The 18,923-nt window shown below is 43.3% G+C and overlaps 1 protein-coding gene across 2 annotated transcripts; it reads left to right on the forward strand.

The window, feature by feature from the left end:
- The first annotated feature begins 89 nt into the window (after positions 1–89).
- ARCN1 (archain 1) lies at positions 90–18,309 on the forward strand. 2 transcript variants are annotated; one of them, XM_073320952.1, is made up of 10 exons: positions 90–223; positions 5,259–5,522; positions 6,439–6,618; positions 6,876–7,081; positions 8,135–8,299; positions 9,509–9,674; positions 11,051–11,198; positions 11,614–11,722; positions 12,805–13,009; positions 15,145–18,309. In XM_073320952.1, exons 1-10 carry the CDS (start codon positions 221–223, stop codon positions 15,232–15,234), a joined length of 1,536 nt encoding a protein of 511 aa, XP_073177053.1. In that variant the 5' UTR covers positions 90–220; the 3' UTR covers positions 15,235–18,309. The 2 variants fall into 2 exon arrangements, with proteins under 2 accessions (XP_073177053.1, XP_073177054.1); XM_073320953.1 differs by lacking the exon at positions 90–223 and adding an exon at positions 278–663 and having other exon boundaries at positions 15,145–17,155.
- The last annotated feature ends 614 nt before the right edge of the window (positions 18,310–18,923 follow it).

Consider the following 18,923-nt stretch of genomic DNA (forward strand, 5'->3'; position numbering starts at 1 on the left):
ACCCAGCGCTCCACGGGGGCCAAGGCGGAAGGCCCGAGACCGGCGCCCCCTACCGGGGCGGGGGAAGAGCAGGACGCTCCCGCCCCTTGCGTGGCGGCGCTTCCGGCTGGGGACGTGGCTCGGCGCCGCCATCTTGTGGGGCCGCTGGAGGGAGACGCGGCGGCCGCTGCTGAGGCCGCGAGAGACTGAGCGCGCCGGGCCGCACACACGCTCCGCCGCCATGGTAAGGACCAGGCCGCATCCCCAGCCTGGTCTCCTGGGTAGCGGGTACTCGGAGTGGCTGGGCCGGCCTGAGCCGGTCGCGGAAGGCTGGGCCGTGGGGCACGGGGTGGGGGCGAGGAGCTGGGCCCAGCCCTGAAATAAGGGGGTACCAGGCCTCTTCGTGCCCCTTCCTAGCGCCTTGTCGCAGAGGCCGCTCCGTGGAAACAGACTGGTCCCCTCAGCCAAGGAGTCTCAGGCCCCGGGGCTCCCCACCGGCTTGTGTCTCGTTGTCGCTGCAGCCGTAGTTCTCAGACCCTCGCGTGGGACCTGCCTCTCTGGCTGCCCCCCTGCACCCCAGCAGCGGTGCGTGCCTTTCCCCGCCACAGCCGGAGATCCCCTACGTCTTCCGTGCACGGACCCGGGACAGGCCGCCATGCCTGCACCTGGGACTGATCCTCTGAGGTACGCCTATGCCCCCTCGCAAAGCAGCCTTCTCCGGCAGGGTTCCCAGAGCTTCCTGGAGCCAGCCCCCGTGTAACAGAGGGGGTGTCTTGGGGGCACTTTGCCTCCCGTTCCGCATTGTGCAGACCTCCACTCCCATTCTTGATCACATAAGGTCTCTGCAGCAACGACAGCAGCTGCTTACAAGGAAAAAGAGACTAGTATGGTTTGGATCTCAATCTAATTTGACAGCTGAAAACAAGGAGGACCGGTGACCAGCAAGTGCTCTGCGGCCCGGAGTTTGAAAACTTCTGGTTGGAGCACAGGGTTTGTAGTCAGGACTCTTGTAGTCTTCTTCCTATTGCTGTCCCTCAGAGTGAACGTTGGGCATGCTATTTTGTCTCTGTATATTTGTTTCCCCACGTATACCAATATAATTATATTGATGTGAGAGTATTGAATATTGAGTAGAGCAGTTAGATTTCACAGATGAAAAGTGCTATAGAAATGCAAAATATTAGTATTTTTTCCTGCCATACATGAGACAAATGGACCGTGTGTATATATGCATATATAATATCATGACTATATATACAGTTGATTAAAATTGGCTGTTTGAATTACAGTATTATCATACATGGTTTTTTACAGTACTTTACAGGCAATAGCAACCCTGTGATGTAGATATTATCTCAATTTTAGGTTGGTAAAACTTGAGGTACAGAGCAGTTAAGTGGTTTGCACAAAATCACATGAATCAATGACAGGTCTGGGGAAAGAATTCAGTTGTCCTTACAATCCTGTTGTGACCTCAGATCCCTGTCCTTATAGAAAATGCACTTATGTTGGTTTCTTTATATAGTCCATGGCCAACGTTTTCAAAACTAAACATGGACTTTGAGTGCTCAACTGAAGGTACCTTATTTTCAGAGAATGGTTATTTTGCACTTTCTGAAAATCAGGTTCCTTTAAGGCATGGCAAGTTGGGCATGCAGAATTACTAGTCCCATAGTTTAATATTAATCCAGAGTTTGTACAAACATATTAGAAGAGCTATGTGATCTGTATTTGAACTTGCTTCATGCAGGGGATTTGAAACTGGTACGCAATTATTTTATTTTCTCTTTTTATGAACTCAGGTATAGTAGCTATTTGTATTGTAAAGAGGCTAGCTTGGCTCCTAATTGCAGTAAATCATATTTCACTCTCCTTCCTTTGTAGTAGCATGGCTTGTACACAGTTTCAAGCGTGTGGTTTTTGTGACCAAAGACAGTGTGTAATTTGCTTACATTGCTCAATAAATTAGTAAATGGATTTAAAACAGCTTCGTACCCTGTTGAAGGTGGTGAAACAACTTGGATTTGATCAGAGAAAAGATTTTTAATTACAACCTGTCAAATTTTCCTCTAGTTCATTTAACAAGTCATGACAATCTAGCAAGCAAAGTGCAGCATGAGATAATATACACAAAAGGACAGCTTAATTTAAAAGGACATTAACTTTTGGGATTGCTCCTTTGAATAATTGTTCTTCCCTCAAGCTATTTTTGTGATCTTTGAATTTAATGGGAAAAAATATTTGTACTAATGGGAAAAAAAATTGAAGTAATTTGAACCTTTTCTTAGTAAGCAAAATGTGTAATGCATCAAAATCAAGTGCTGTATAACTTAATCCCTGTTTCAGGTTCATAGATCATTTCAAATCCTTTCTACTCAAATATCGGGTAGTGATTGAGTATTAGTTTGATATAATTTTTCACTATTCACATTTCACGGCTCCTTCTACAAGGAATTGCTTTGCTATAACCTTTTATTGCTGGGAAAATGCTTTACTTAATTTAGGGAAGCTAAGAACAATGTACTTCTAAAACAAGTTCCAAACCAAGAATACCCAATTTAACTTTTGTCCTCTGTCCAAAGGAGTTAATTGTTTGCATAGCAGAATACGGATTTTAAGTACCTTTAAAAAGACTTATCCCTTGCTTTCACAAATTAGTAGTCTGAAAAGAATTGTTATGGCAGGTTGAAAATTTATCTTTTTTTTTATATGTGGTGTGTGTGTAATGTGCTCTCTCCGCCCAGAAGATACTGTCCTCCCAGTAACAAAATTGTCGATTAATAAATAAAGCCATCCTTTTAAAAACTAGTTGAATATTCAAGTGGCACGTTTGTAGTATTAGTTATGTCTAATTAAAGAAATCCAAACAACTGAAACTGGTATTTGCTAACGTATTCTGTCTTTAAGTTACAAACAAGATTTGCCATATGTAATAGTTCAGCATAGGAATTTCTTGAAATATTTGATCTAGTAGTCTTAGATTACTCAGATCACTGGGACATTTAATATGGTAAAACAGTATTTTCATACTCTGGATCCTTGCAGAGTAGAGACTGAGGATGCTGTTAACTTTTCTGAATCTCCTCTCTTGACATGGTTATTGAAGTACTATGTACATCGAATAAACACTAACAGGTCAATGTCCAAAACCACATGGTGTGACTGAACAGTGGAATATGCTCAAACCTGACACACATGCCCTTTTTACAGTCCTATAAGCTGTTCTGTTTGGGTTGTCAGTGATTGGGATGAAGCAATGACACATAATCAGTCTTTGCTTCCAAAGTGGTAGCTCTTGAATCAGAGGCATAGTGTCAATTACAGGATCTGTGGTACCTTATAAGCATACAATAACCTGTGATTACTCCCCTAGGTAAACTGCCTGTACAGTTTAAAGGCCTTTTAAGAATATTAAGGCTGTCGTCTTTAGTGTAGCCTCATGTTCTTTTGTGTGTGTGTGTTTACTGTCTCATTCAAGTGATAGTAGGTCAGACTCAGCCATCCTAGGAAAGTTGAAGGCTGTAAACTTTTCAGTCCTGTCCTTGCTTTCCATTCACAATCCTTTGCTTCATCTGATGGGAGATCCCATCTCCAAAAAGGCTGCCAGTCCCTCATACAGAAGTGCCCCTTTAAAGGGGGGCATTAATTGTGAGTGATGCAGTAAGTATGCTTGGTGCATTTGGACTGTCCAGCACCATGCTCTGAGTCCCTACTAGGCAATGGTGGGAGCCTGAGGCTCACTTCTAACCTGTCCATACCATGGACTTGCATTACTCTCTGAGTTGTTGGCTTAATGTAAGGACATTGCTGTCTGGATGGGATTTAATCAGTTTCATCAAGGCATCCAAGCATTATGTCCAGCTATGAGTAGCTTGTGCAATGTGTGGTTATGAGCATATTTTGGCAAAGGGTCTTAAATTTGTCTATATTTGATAATTGCACTATTTGCTTAACTAACAAAGAGCTCAAAATAAAGAAGCAACATCTTTGTGAGACTTCAACAGAATCTGCCTTGTATGGCTAAACAATTCAATTGAGAAGTTATGGTAATCTTTTTCCATTAGAGAGAAATTATTTGATAGGAAGCTGCAGGAGACTGATAGAACTATAAGAGATAAATTGGCATCCGTCTCACTACTTTTGAATTTCATTAATGTGATAACATCTATGAAAAGCCCAAGAGATGCTCAGTGAACAGTAATTAATATGTTTAATATTTTATTAGCATAAATGTGTTATCAATTGACTTTTTAAAGGGATAATGTGAAAAGAAAAATTAAATTTAAAAGCATTCCCTCATTTGTTCTTAATGTTTATATTAAAATAGAATTTAAAACAATTCTACCTTACTTTTCAGTATCTTTGCGTTTGGATTACTTTTTGCGCGTTACTCAGTTTGGCCAATAAAACTTGGCTTGTCAGTTTCATGATAACATTCAGAGCTCTGTGTTTGTTCTACTACAACTACAGGATGTTCCAGTGTGGGTTTCCAGTACCACCTGGGAATATCATTTAAGAAAATCAAGTTTGGTGAAAAGAACCTTTAAAAGAAATCTCATTAAATCCTTTCTGTTGATAGTAGATGTGGTAAAAATATTATATTTTTCCTCAAAGGCTACATTTTGGGCCTAAACTTCATAAATGTCCCTTTTAAACAAGCTTATCTATGGAAAAGGTAGCATCATTTTAATAATGGCCAAAGCACTTTGAAGGCGTTGCAGGCGGTTAATGTTTTCGTAGCTGTGTTCTGACACTTGCCCTTCCCATTGGCAAGTGATCTTTTGGTGTGATTGAACTATTAGTAGCCTCACTGAAGACAATGTTAATGGAATGTATAACTTACTTTGCTACTCTAGCAAGTAGCATTTGAGATCCTTTTTTGTGTGCTTGTGCATTATTAAGTGTTCAGAACACTTTTGCGATTTTACTGTACCCTACCTCTGTGTTAAAACTAGTCTGTGAATTAGCTTAGCTATGTCAGCTCTGAACGTGGGAATGGGAGGAGCACCAAAAACAGAAGTGGGTCTCCCCCTTGAAAAATTCTGTTCGCCATGCTAAGAGGAAGCATGGATGAAAAATATACATGTTCATGAAAATGTTTTTTGTTTATCACTAAGTATGCTAGGCACTATACAGATGAGCGTGAATATATGGTCTCTGACCAGAGTTTCACCTACATAGACAATTAACGTTATCTCAAAGGTTTTGTGAGACTGTCTAGTCTCAGAAAATCTGTTTGCTTGATGAATTAAACTAACCACTGCTTGTATTCCCCATAGGTGCTCTTGGCGGCAGCCGTCTGCACAAAGGCAGGGAAGGCCATAGTTTCTCGGCAGTTCGTGGAGATGACTCGAACCCGCATTGAGGGGCTGCTGGCAGCCTTCCCCAAACTTATGAACACTGGGAAACAACACACGTTTGTGGAGACAGAGAGTGTGCGATATGTATATCAGCCAATGGAGAAGCTGTATATGGTATTGATCACCACCAAAAACAGCAATATCCTGGAAGATCTAGAAACACTCCGGCTCTTCTCTAGAGTGGTAAGGACTTTATTCCAAGCTTACTTAGGACAAGATCATCTGAATTTTGTATTGAAGCAATGATGTTACAGAGTGCTGTATTGGAGAGCTATTACTACTGTATCTACTGACTCATAATAGAATCTGATCTCCTATGGTCCATTAGTGACCCGGAAGTAATCATTGAGTGTGATCCCATAAGCTTATGCACTATTCCTTGACTGAGACACATGTGGAGGAAGTCTCTGGCTTTGAGTTAAACAATGAGATTTAAACCAAAACAGCCCAATCCTTCAGTAAATTAAGTATTTGTTAACAAGTATGTAGTGCTGTAAACAAAACTTTTGTACCAGTTGTACAAAATAAATAAGTAGAGTGGATTTAATTTACTGTATGCAATTGCTATAGTAGTACTCCTACTGCAAAAATCTATCTGCATAGTATTGTCTGTATAAAGCTTTGTTTGTCAGCCAGATACAGCCAGGGGAACTCTTGGAAATCACAGCTTAGTATCTGCTGCCTGTTCAGGCTTCTGTTAAAATGTAGCTCAAATAGAATATTATATTTAAAGTTAGTCTTAAAAGTGCATGCTTTAATAGTGACATTCAATCTGCCTATTAAGCAGTGTAAAAAAGCAATGACTGGTTAATGGCTTTAAATAGACAGTGTTGGGGTGGCATTTTGGGGCCAGGTGAGGCGGGGAGGGTTACAGAAGTGATGCCTTTGGTTGAAATTAACCCCAGTGCAGATCCTACACGAAGCCGCAGCACCTCTTAAGTCTCACACCATAAAAATAGAATGTAAGTAGTGCATAGGCCTTCTGCTAAATCTCTGCACAGGGATGAATTCACCCTGTACATGTGGTAGGAGGGTTTGCTGAGGTAGTCATCTTCTCTTCCTCTGTGGAGACTCTTCTTTAATTATTCTCCCTAACCAGATTCCTGAATATTGCCGAGCTCTGGAGGAGAACGAGATCTCTGAGCACTGCTTTGACCTGATTTTTGCCTTTGATGAAATTGTTGCCCTGGGCTACCGTGAGAACGTAAACCTGGCACAAATTCGGACCTTCACAGAGATGGACTCACATGAAGAGAAGGTGTTCCGAGCAGTCAGAGAGGTGGGGCAGAGCCATTCCATGTCTTAGTTGTTTGAAATGAAATAGTCTGTCATGTGTCCAGGAATTACTGCTTTTTGTACTGTGAAGTTGCTGTTTGTTCCAGGTTTGATCATAACCCTTAATTCTTCAGATCAAATTGTTTACAAAATGTTAAAATAAATTTGTCCTGCCTTCATCTCCTCTTTCTTTTATTGATTAATGCATGGAATAGAGCAAAGTCTTAAAGGTCTAGTCAGTCTCTGATCTTTTTCCTCTAGACTCAAGAGCGTGAGGCAAAGGCTGAAATGCGCCGTAAAGCCAAGGAGTTGCAGCAGGCCCGAAGGGATGCAGAGAGACAGGGCAAAAAAGCTCCAGGCTTCGGTGGATTTGGCAGCTCGGCTGTGTCTGGGGGCACGACTGCAGCCATGATCACAGAGACCATTATTGAAACAGAGAAGCCCAAAGTAGCACCAGCACCAGCCAGGTATGAAACTGGTTCAGGTAGACTAGAGTCCTACCTGGGACTAGTGTAGATTCCTACATCAGGATTGGGGTCCCGCAGGATCTGTTGCTGTAATAGTGGGAGCCGGATTAAAATGGTCCGGTGCAGGGCTCTAAGAGAGAGTGCATCAATCAACAAGAGAAAAGATATTGTGGACTGTGAAAATGAGAGTCCAGTTTTAGGTTGTCCTGCTGATTAACTGCTTTGCTAGACAAAACTGAAATTAAATGATCTAGAGGGATGTTAAAAAATGCACAATATGTAAGTGAGGGAGGTACCCATGGACAGTGGGTGTGCGCTAGTGCTCTCTACTACTTTGTGCATATGTCAGTTTCTTCTAGCTAAGTTTGAGTTTTTCTACCAGCTAACATGTATTTTGGATGTTTTGAGCTTTGACTTTACCTCATGATTCTGCATGTTTGCAGCTTTCTAGTAATCATGGTGCTTCTATGCATGCGGCTGCTGAGTGGAATAAAGATGCTGGATATTCCCACTGGGTTGTTTTAAAGCAGTATTGAGAATTTTCATAAAGCAGAAACCTCTCTTCTGACCTTGGGTGGATCTGTACTTGTTCTTCTAACAGCCTAAATTGCTGCCCATGCCTGTCGCAGCCATCACATGCTCTCTAGACTGCCCTTTTTATGTATAGGAGTTTTTGTGGCACTCACCACGACCGTTTCCAAGTGCCTCATAACATTAACGAATCTAACCTGACAGATAAAATTATACTGTCCTACCTCACAGATCTATCCCCATTTTACAGATGAGGAACTGAGGTATGGATTAAATGACTTGCCTAAGGTCACAGAGCAATTGGCAGTGCTGGGAACAGAATCCAGATTTCCTAAGTCCCAGTTCAGTACCTTACCCACAAGACTATCCTTTCTATTCTTAACGTGTCTTGAAAAGGGTTCAAAAAGTAAAAGCTGCGATGATGGAATGGTCCAATTGTAATGATGTGAAAAAATTGTGGAAAGTTTGTATCTGCTACCATAATTGTTGGATAGATGCTTACATCTTATTTTTGTTGTTTAGACCATCAGGTCCCAGTAAGGCTTTGAAGCTTGGAGCTAAAGGGAAAGAGGTGGACAACTTTGTGGACAAGCTGAAATCAGAAGGAGAAAATATCATGACCTCTTCTGTAGGCAAGCGTTCCTCAGAGGCAGCCAAGGTTCTCGCTCCACCTATTAACATGGAGAGGTAGGTATTGTCCTGGGCTGTAAGAGGATGCTCTTTTCAGTGTGACTGCAGGCTCCAGTGATGGCTTCTAGATCTGTCAAAGCTCTTCACTTTATTTTATAAAATAGATTTCTTCCCACCATTCGGTTCTTACATGCTGACCTTTAGCTCTTGTGTAAAATTTTCAAGAGGCTCTGAATTCATTTAGGCAAAGTCCCATTTTCAAAAGTGACTTAGGTGGTTAGGAGCATAAATCTCATTGAAAGCTATTGGGACTCATGCTCTTAAGTCAGTTAGGTGATTTGGAAATGTTACCCTTTTGAATTTTCGTTTCAAATATCCAGCCTAATTTTTCCCTTTCTCCCAATACTCTCATTTCCTGGTGTCTGTATCCTTCAGATACTTTGAGACAGCTGTCTTCCCACCTCCCCCATCTGCTGTTAGCTAAACTATACAGAGTTTGTAATAGTTCTTCATACTTCCATTCCTCTGACTCCTTAACTATTTTTGTTGCTTTTGTCTGGGACTTCTCAGTTTGTCAGCAGATACCAAGTATCGAGGTGGCTGGATCAGAAATCTGCTTTCCCTGCTCTGAGTGTTGGTGGAGTCTTGAAGAGTTCCTGACTAATTGCCAGTTAGAGTACATGTATGCACATTTCTAGTTTCCATGTTGGAGCACAGAGCCATCTGCTCCCATTAGAGATGACATACCAGTTTTATGAGATTAAGTGAAACATGACCAGGGCTGCCCTCCTTTCTAGACAAGTTTCATATTGCCTACATGTTTTCTGTTCTGTTCTGAATAGAATAGCTTGGCAGTGCAATACATAAACTCGCTTAGTGTCTTTTGAAGCACCAAAGGTGTCCCTTTGTTTTTAAGGTAAAATGTAGAATTCCTCCCAGTGTCTAGCTTTTTCTTTTGAAAACTGCCTGAGCTTTCTGCAGAAGAAGAGCCAGGGTTCTGTATTTAGGCTCTCATCTGTTCGAGACTTATACCACACTCAGTTGATTCTAGTGTCTTCTGTGTGAATCTGTTTAGAGCAGAAGAGCATGTTTCCATAATTCTGTTCTGCACCACTCTGCTCTGGGTCATTCTTTTTATGACATCATCTTCTTGGACACCCTTTTAAAAACTTAGTTTGTCCCTGTCAGATCTTAAAGGGAGGAAATAACCATCTTGCCTGCCAAACCAGGGCATTTGGTGTGTATTGGGCTTTCTTTTCTGTGCAGCGTGCATATGAAAATAGAGGAGAAGATTTCCTTGACTTGTGGCCGTGATGGCGGGTTACAGAACATGGAGCTGCATGGCATGATCATGCTGAGGATCTTAGATGAAAAGTTTGCCCGGATTCGCCTCCATGTAGAAAATGAAGACAAGAAGGGGGTACAGCTACAGGTAAGGCTGGCTGATGGTCCTGGCTTCCGTACATGCTTCTGTCGTGGATGGTAGCAGCACTGTATTGTATATTTTTATCCAAGTTCTCCCAATAGATACAGTGGAAAATAGCACACAGTTACAGTAAATATAAGTGCAGCACAAATAAACAGCTAAATCTCATGCTCAAAAGACTCAAGTTAACTTGAAAACTACAGTTCCTTACACTTATCATGCTCCCACAGCCTTATCTATCCTGTGATGTATATTGACGCACACTTGATTTCACTTGGACTTTGCAACAGTCCCCGTGTGTTGCTTGACACTAGTTATATCATGAGAGCTTCCTTTGTAAGGAAGAGAATGTTTGTATCAAGTTACTCTCAGCCAATGAAAAATGATTTAATCAATCAGAAGACTGCTTATTCTCCCAGTTACTTTTGCTGTTGTCATTGCTCTTAATATCAGAGACGGTCTCTAGAACCACAGCTTTTGGGCTACAGTCAGTATTGTAAACTCAGGAGACTGTCACATGTTCAACCTTTCCTCTCTCCACGTGGTTCCATGTGCTTGCAGAGCCCTGAAGCTTTCCCCACTTCATATGCCCTGTGTCATGGCCATCATTAGAACTTCTACAAACTCGGTAGTGCTTCTGCTTAATTGGTCAGAGGGTCTTGTGTTCAGTGATGGACTTTCCCAGGGGGCTGAGAATTCTTCCTCAACACTCCAGCACCTGCTGCTCCAGGAAGAGTCAGGTGGCAGTGACAGCTTCTCTCCTCCCAATATAACTTAGATGCTAATCACCAAAAAGTGGCTTTGCTGAAATAGCTGCACACATCTATTGCTATAGTATAATAAACTTGTTTTTTATAATCCAAGTGTTAATTTTCCCTATTTAGATGGTTTAACTTTTGCATTTATCTGAATTTGGTCAAGGAAAAGAGTTTCACTAGTGTCTAGTCTGTTCCACCGAGTTGCAGAAGGCAGGGGGCTGTTCTTTTGTTTAAAAAATAAGTTTCAGTTTGAATTTATTTTTAAGTGGAAATATTCCTGATGATCTCAAGCTTCATTAAAACTTATTTTATAAAAACCTAAATGTCAGCCCCAGTTTATCTGCTAGAATCCCCTTTAAAAGGAAAGCATTGGAGAAATAGGCTAAATGAAACTTTTTGGTAAACTGGCCCTCTGTTTCTTGGAGTGAACTCTGGATTGCCGAGCAACCGAGATCCTGTAATACTTCGAAGTCGGCATTTTTCCCTGGCAAAGGAATTCATGTGTGGTCAGGAGCACCTCACAAGAAACAATATTACCTGGACAAATTTGTGCTCTCCATTGAGTTAAAACTAAAACAATGAACAGTTTACCCAGTCTGTGTGTTCCCATCTCCTTCATTTCAGACTCACCCAAATGTGGACAAGAAACTTTTTACTGCTGAATCTCTGATTGGCTTGAAGAACCCAGAGAAATCATTCCCCATTAACAGTGATGTGGGGGTGCTGAAATGGAGGTTGCAGACCACAGAAGAGTCTTTCATTCCACTGACAAGTGAGTGAAAGCATGCATGTGGCATTCTTAAGGTAGGATACTGGAGCCTGGGCTGAAGAAGCTGTGATTGGCCTTGGATAGGAAATGATAACTCATCTGCTACAGCAGGCTCTGCCTTCAGCAGAATGTTTTACTCTTTGATATTATCCAAGGGAAGACATGATTTTAGTGCCTCTTCCCTCTGTAACAATCACTTTAGCCAGTCAACAGCCATTTTCAGTAATGCTAGATGATACTGAGTTTCTTGCTCTGCAACTCAGTCAAGTGGGCTGGCAGCTCTTGAGTGTGATTGGTATTGATGACTATTCCTCCTTCATTCAGTGCTGTCCTGCATTTTTCTAAGTGTGTCTTTCTCTAGAGGCCTGTTCCTATAGAACAATGTCACATGATCCAGTGTGCGCTTTTGTACCCTTAGTTAACTGCTGGCCGTCAGAAAGTGGGAATGGTTGTGACGTTAACATTGAATATGAGCTGCAAGAGGAGAGCCTAGAACTGAATGATGTGGTCATCACAATCCCATTGCCGTAAGTAGGATTTGGGGATGGGGCTGGAATCAGCAAGTACCTGTAAATATCCTGTAGGTTCTTTCCCTTTCCAGCAATCATGGGGGTAGCATAGGAGGGGATGGCATTCATATGAAATGCATGTGTCTGCTGTAAATCCTGTGCTGTCTTGTTCCCCCATCTGAGGAGCTGTGACTGCCTCTCTTACCCTTTGCGGACTGACTGTTCTCCCTCCCTCACCCATGGTTGGGGCCCTACCAAATTCACGGTTCATTTTGGTCAATTTCACAGTCATAGGATTTTTAAAATTGTAAATGTCATGATGTCAGCTATTTAAATCTGAAATGTCAGTGTTGTAATTGTAGGGATCCTGACCTAAAAAGGAGTTCCAGGTGTTGCAAGGTGGTTATAGCGGGGCTGCAGTACAGCCGCCCTTATTTCTGTGCTGCTGCTGGCGGCAGCGCTGCCTTCAGAGCTGGGCAGCTGCAGAGCGGCGGCTGCCGGCCGGGAGCCCAGCTCTGAAGGCAGAGCCACCGCCAGCAGCAGCACAGAATTAAGAGTGGCACGGTCTGGTATTGCCACACTTACTTCTGCGCTGCTGCCTGCAGAGCTGGGCCCTCAGTCAGCAGCTGCCGCTCTCCGGCCACCTGGCTCTGAAGGCAGCAGCACAGAAGTAAGGCTGGCGTGGTGTGGTGTTGCCACCTTTACTTCTGTGCTGCTGGAAGAGGCACTGCCTTCAGAGCTGGGCACCTGGCCAACAGCTGCCTCTCTGTAGCCACCCAGCTCTGAAGTCAGCTCTGAAGTAAGGGTGGCAATACTGTGACCCCCTAAGACAACCTTGTGGACTCCCCTTTTGGTCAGGACCCCCAATTTGAGAAACACTGGTCTCCCCCTTGAAATCGCTATAGTATAGGGTAAAAGCGCACACAAGACAATTATCACATTTCATGGTCCGTGATGCATTTTTCATGGCGGTGAATTTGGTGGGGCCCTTCCCATGGCTCTTGGAGAGCTTTTAGGAGTTGAGCTGTCCCCTTTGGGGCTGTTACAAGTGTGTCTTTAACCTGTGTGCAAATGAGCAGCTCCTTATTGACCTGCTATAGGTCCAGTGTTGGCGCCCCAGTGATTGGAGAGATTGATGGGGAGTATCGCCATGACAGCAGGAGGAATCTCCTTGAATGGTGCCTACCAATGATAGATGCCAAAAACAAGAGTGGCAGCCTGGAGTTCAGCATAGCCGGGCAGCCCAATGACTTCTTCCCAGTGCAAGTCTCCTTCATCTCCAAAAAGAATTACTGCAACATACAGGTATGGCCACCCTCAACTTCTTATGTGTCCTTCTGGTGCAGAGCTTGGGAGGCTCTGCCTAGAAGCCCAATGCACTGCAGTCCTCAGAATGAACAGTCGCAGTGCCACACTAATTGTTTTGTGGACAGGTGTTTGGCTCTGCGTTCGTAGCACGCACTCACCTGTGTCACTGATACTCCTGGAGCTGTCCTGATACTGATACCGTCCAGCCCTTGCTTCCCTTTGCTGGCTGCTCTGCCACACACCCTGTTGCACCATTCTCTTCTCAGACAGATTCTCTTCTTAATCTTTTTCTGCTGGATCTTCCCCAAGAGCAGCTTCTTCATTTTATATTGCTGCAGTTCCCACTCACTGCTTTTCAGCCCTTGCGAGTTGAATGGAGGCTACTCTTCCTTCAGCCCAGTACATTATTCCCACCTGGCACTGCTGAAAGATAGGCAGCAGTAATGAGGATGGCTTGTGCTGTGGTTTCTCAGATCTCTCAAGTTAGGGAGGTGGGGCTAGGTTAGCACTAAATGGGAATCTTCCACGAAATGGTTAAGTGCTACCTGAGGTGGTTGTGGTGAATCAGGGCATATTTGCCCCGTTTGCACTGCTCCAATCGATGCAGCAAGTGTTGATTTAGCAGGTCTGGTGAAGACACGCTAAATTGAGGGGGGAGCACTCTCCCATCGATTAGTGTACGTAAGGGAAGTTGATGGGAGATGCTCTCCCATCGACACAGTGCAGCGGTAAGTGGTAAATGGATCTAACTACGTCCGCTTCAGTTACGTTATTCACGTACCTGAAGTTAAGAACATAAGAACGGCCATACTGGGTCAGACCAGAGGTCCATCAAGCCCAGTATCCTGTCCTCTGACAGTGGCCAATGGCAGGTGCCCCAAAGGGAATGAACAGACAAGTTATCATCAAGTGATCCATGCCCTGTCACCCAATCCTAGAGTCTGGCAAACAAAGGCTAGGGACACCATTCCTGGCTAATAGGTCCATCAGTGGCTATCTTCCATGAATCTGTCTAGCTCCCTTTTGAACCTTGTTATAGTTTTGGCCTTCACAACACCCTCTGGCAAGGAGTTCCAGAGGTTGATAGTGCGTTGCGTGAAAAAACACCTTCCTGTGTTTGTTAAACTTGCGACCTATTAATTTCATTTGGTGGCCCCTTGTTCTTGTATTATGAGAAGGAATAAATAACACTTATTTACTTTCTCTATACCACTCATGATTTTATAGACCTCTATCATATCCCCCCTTAGTCGCCTCTTTTCCAAGCTGAAAAGTCCCAGTCTTATTAACCTCTCCTCATACGGAAGCCATTCTATATCCATTCTAAGTTGTGTAAGTTAGATCTATTTACTGCAGTAGTGTAGACCAGCCCTCTGTAAGTGCACACAGCCCGATGTTAGGGACGTTATGCTGCCATCTCCTTCATAAGAGAGACAGTTCCTAGGCACCCGTGTTAAAGATATTTTTCATGAGCTAGGGCATTAGTGCTGGTATCCTGGCCAAATTCCATCTCAGATAATTCCACTCAGCTTTTCTAAAACTTGCCCTGCAATTTCAGTTGGATCTGGATTTCTTCCTCAGTGCCTCTCCTAAGCATTAGTCACGCTTGTCCTCATGAGATGGTGGCTAAAGCAATCCATTTATCAAAGTGTTTGAGAAGTGTTCTGGGGTGGAAAGCGAAGGATGATAGATCACCTGAAACAAATGAAAATTCCCTTTGTCTTAATGTCAAGGCTTGTTTGGGTGGGGTAAACAGTCACAGGATGGGGAACTGAAGGCTAATTATCTACCTGCTTGGTCAAAATGAGCAGCTGCAGTGTGACCTTTCTCCTCCTTGACCCTTAACCAGAAGCCACAATTCAGTTCAGTTCTGTCCAGGGTGCTCTGAGCAGAGACTTAGTTGTTATCATAAATGAGGTAACTGTCCGGATCCTTGTCCTCTAAGGACAGCTGAGAACCACACTCTTCTTACTTAGGATCTCAAGCTGAAGTTGACATTGTGGTTCAGAGATGATGTGCCCAGCCACCCCAACCCCTTTGTTGTCCTGGTGTGAACTGAAAAATCTCTGCTTAATTGTGTTTTGGAGGTAGAATATCAAGTGCTGAACTAACTGTGTGTGTTATCTCCACAGGTTACCAAAGTGACCCAGGTAGATGGGAACAGCCCTGTAAGGTTTTCCACGGAGACCACCTTCTTGGTGGACAAATACGAAATCCTGTAACACCAGCAGCAGGGAATAACAAATGAATTTTTTAAATTAAAAGAAAAAAAGGCTGAAGTTTATTCTGAATGTCTGGAACGCCGCAGCCCTCTCTCTGCTAGGACACACGGCTCTGTCTGCCCAACTGCAGTGTTCCTGGGTCACGGGCATTCTTTGGCAGAGAATTGACATGATCGTATGGGGGAAAGGCTGCTAATTTCTTTGGCAGATTGTACTGGCCATCAGTAAAGCAGGATCTCCATTGAGAAATCCTGGCTTTGATACCTCCCCTTCCTCTCTCCCACAAAGCTGGCTACTTAGCTCAATGCCAGAATGAAACTACACCTCATTCTCTTCCTTTTTAGTATATCAAGAGTTCTGTTTCTTTTGTTATGATTGTTGCAATTTTAACTTATCCCCTGCCTCCAGCACTTGTTTCCATGGATTCAAATATGCATTAAAATATTCTATACATGGGCATTATTCCTGCTGGATCCCTTTCTCTTGGGAATGGGATAAGCTGATCAGACTAGGCCTCAGTTTTAAAGCTGAGGTTTTGGGTGGTTGTAGTAAACCTGTTCCTTCCCTTTACCTGTACTCCTGACTTGCTGCCTGTTCAGCTCTGCTTCTTGGTGATGGACCTGCACTTGGGCCAGCTCCCACAGTGAGCCCATGTGCCTTTGGTGTGAGTTAGAGCAGAGTTGTCTTCCAGCTGGCAGAGAGCATGCAGCTTCTGAATTGACTGGTTCAAACTGCAGAAGCGGGGGGCACCTGGAACTACTCACTTTTGCTGGAATTTCCTGTCACTGTTTGGTGTAGCCCCTAGGCCAGATGCTTGAAATAATTTTGCCTGGTTTAAGTGAACAATCTTTGTTGCCTTTCTTGATCCATTTGAATCTTCCCCAGTAAATTGAGCCCCCATACCTGCCAGTATGCATCTTAGCCCTTCCTAGACGCAGCTTGTAAAAGGGTATGGAGCCTGCCTTGTTCAACCCGATAAACAGGTCTGAATTACTCTGACATATTCATGCTTGGGTAAGTCTGCTTGGGCCCACGTAAGAGCCAAGGAGATTTATCCTGTTGGCACTTACTGATGGAGTAGGAGAAGGGAACCCTTGGTTGCAGCACAGAGATTTTAGGTAAAAGTCAAATGTACTGTAGTGCTTTAAGTTTGCCCTGTGGTGCGAGGGCTGCACACAGCCCCACACCCTTGCACCATAGAAAAGGTGTTTCCTCTCTGACTAGCTGGAATAGCATTGTCTACCCCGTCCTCACTTAAAACATTTCTCACCTACTTTCTTTAGAACCATTTTTGATGATATTGGGAGGTGGTCTCAGCCTGACTGCATCTGAGCTGTGCCTGGCTGATCGCACAACTTCAACAAGGAACCTTGCTAACCACCATTGTAGCAAGGCCTCATGGTTCTATCCAAACATAACTATTTCGCTGGTTTGTGGGTGACAGGAAATGAAGTTTCTTGCTCATGGAAGTCCTAGAAACTCGTGCACTGTGCTCCAGCATGAGAACATCTGTTTCAGACTAAGTGCACACCAATGCTTGTAGGGTCGTCTGCCAAAGAAGTTAGCTGTCTCTCCCGTGTTATCTTAATTGCATCAGTGAGGAAACATAACTCCAGTTCTTTCCATGTGAGGGTGATGTGTTCTGAGAGAGGGGAAGCAAATCCTGTCCTGTAGTTAAGTAGACTATGAATCTTAATTCAGTTGTGTTCAAGAGTTGCTTGTCTGTATGATTTTAAAATGGAGTCAAGTTTAGTTTCAAACATCAAAGGAGCATTTTTCTTAAATTACTTTGGGGGTAATATTTAAAAAAAAAAAAAAGTTTTGTAACCCTGTATAATAATGACCTAGGGAATAGAACACATTCCAGTGTACACAAAGAATACAAATCCTTTAATCAAATAAAGAGTATTATAAAAAGCAATCAGCCGAGGCTTTGGCCTATTCATGTGCTGGAATGGTCGGCTTTGATTTGTTCACAACACACCCTGGGAGATAGGGGGAGCCAGTAATATCAAAAAAAAGTGACCACAGCTCCATGGAATTCATTGGAATAATCAGGATTGGGACAGCTCCTGGGCAAGAGTGATAAATTTATCAGAGGGATAAATACCGGAGAGGAATTATTTAAGCTCAGTACCAATGTGGACATAAGAATAAATGGATATAAACTGGCCATCGGGAAGTTTAGATGAAGGTTTCTAACCATCAGAGGAGTGAAGTTTTGGAATAGCCTTCCAAGGGAAGCAGTGGGGGCAAAAGATCTATCTGTCTTTAAGATTGAACTCAGTAAGTTTATGGAGGAGATGGTATGATGGGATAACATGATTTTGGTAATTAATTGATCTTTAAATATTCATGGTAAATAGGCCTAATGGCCTGTGATGGGATGTTAGATGGGGTGGGATCTGAGTTACTACAGAAAATTCTTTCCTGGGAATCTGGCTGGTGAATCTTGCCCATATGCTCAGGGTTTAGCTGATTGCCTTATTTGGGGTCGGGAAGGAATTTTCCTCCAGGGCAGATTGGAAGAGGCCCTGGAGGTTTTTCGCCTTCCTCTGTAGCATGGGGCACGGGTCACTTGCTGGAGGATTCTCTGCTCCTTGAAGTCTTTAAACCACGATTTGAGGACTTCAATAGCTCAGACATAGGTGAGAGGTTTTTCGCAGGAGTGGTGGGTGAAATTCTGTGGCCTGCGTTGTGCAGGAGGTCAGACTAGATGATCATAATGGTCCCTTCTGACCTTAGTATCTGTGAATCTCAGAGTTCTGTCTTATTTCCTTTAAAAAAAAAAAAAAAACAGTAAAAAATGACTGAAACTTCATGAAGGATTTTTGCTCTCATTGAATCTTTCCAGGTTGCATTTTGGTGAGCGGAATTGGATGACTACTTCCCTGTAACAAACACTTTCCAGACTGTTTCTTGCCATATGTTATGTGCAGAATCACATCCAGCAATGTCTGCTAGCTCTACTATGTAGGTATGACCTGGATGACTTGTGAGAGGCCATGGCAATTACTCTGTGTAGGTCTTGGACCTGTTATTCCACTCAAATATTAAACCCAGAAAGGTGACTGATACAGTATTTTTTTAAATTGTTGCCCCAGGGTAAGCCAATATATAACTTAAGTCAAACCTATTTTGGGTTGGGGGGGTTGTAGTGACCCCTCAAGTAAGAACACAGGTGTGTTCAGTCCGGCCAAAAATATTAAAGGTGTTGTGGTAACGCCCTCAAACTGTGGTAACCTCTCAAGTATAAAAAATTAACGCATCGTAGTATAAATTAAATAAATAGGCCTTGGGGTGTGTGTGTGTGTATCAGTGTAAGTAAGGGTCACCAAAAGACGCCCAAAGCACCCTGCAAAACCCACAAGCTCGTGATCAGGGCCGTCTCTAATGCAAGCCCGGTGGACCGCACCTCAGTAAATCGGTAAAAAATCCTAACTAAGGGGGTTGTCTCTGCATGGCATTGCCTGTCAAGCACCCTGCCTGGATCTAGGGTTGTGTGCCTTTATCCTTCTTGTCCCTTTCTCCCACGATTATGAGCCACTGACTGGTATGACATCTCACTAAAAGCGATTAAAAGTAAGCGGCAACTAGCCAACTCTCTGCCAAAAAAAGATGTAAAAGGTTTGTAAACATCTTTATTTTTATAGGAAGAATTTTTTAAATAGTATGGTGGGTTTTTTTTA

Source organism: Lepidochelys kempii, chromosome 22, assembly GCF_965140265.1.
Source record: "Lepidochelys kempii isolate rLepKem1 chromosome 22, rLepKem1.hap2, whole genome shotgun sequence".
Classification (NCBI taxonomy): Eukaryota; Metazoa; Chordata; order Testudines; family Cheloniidae; genus Lepidochelys; species Lepidochelys kempii.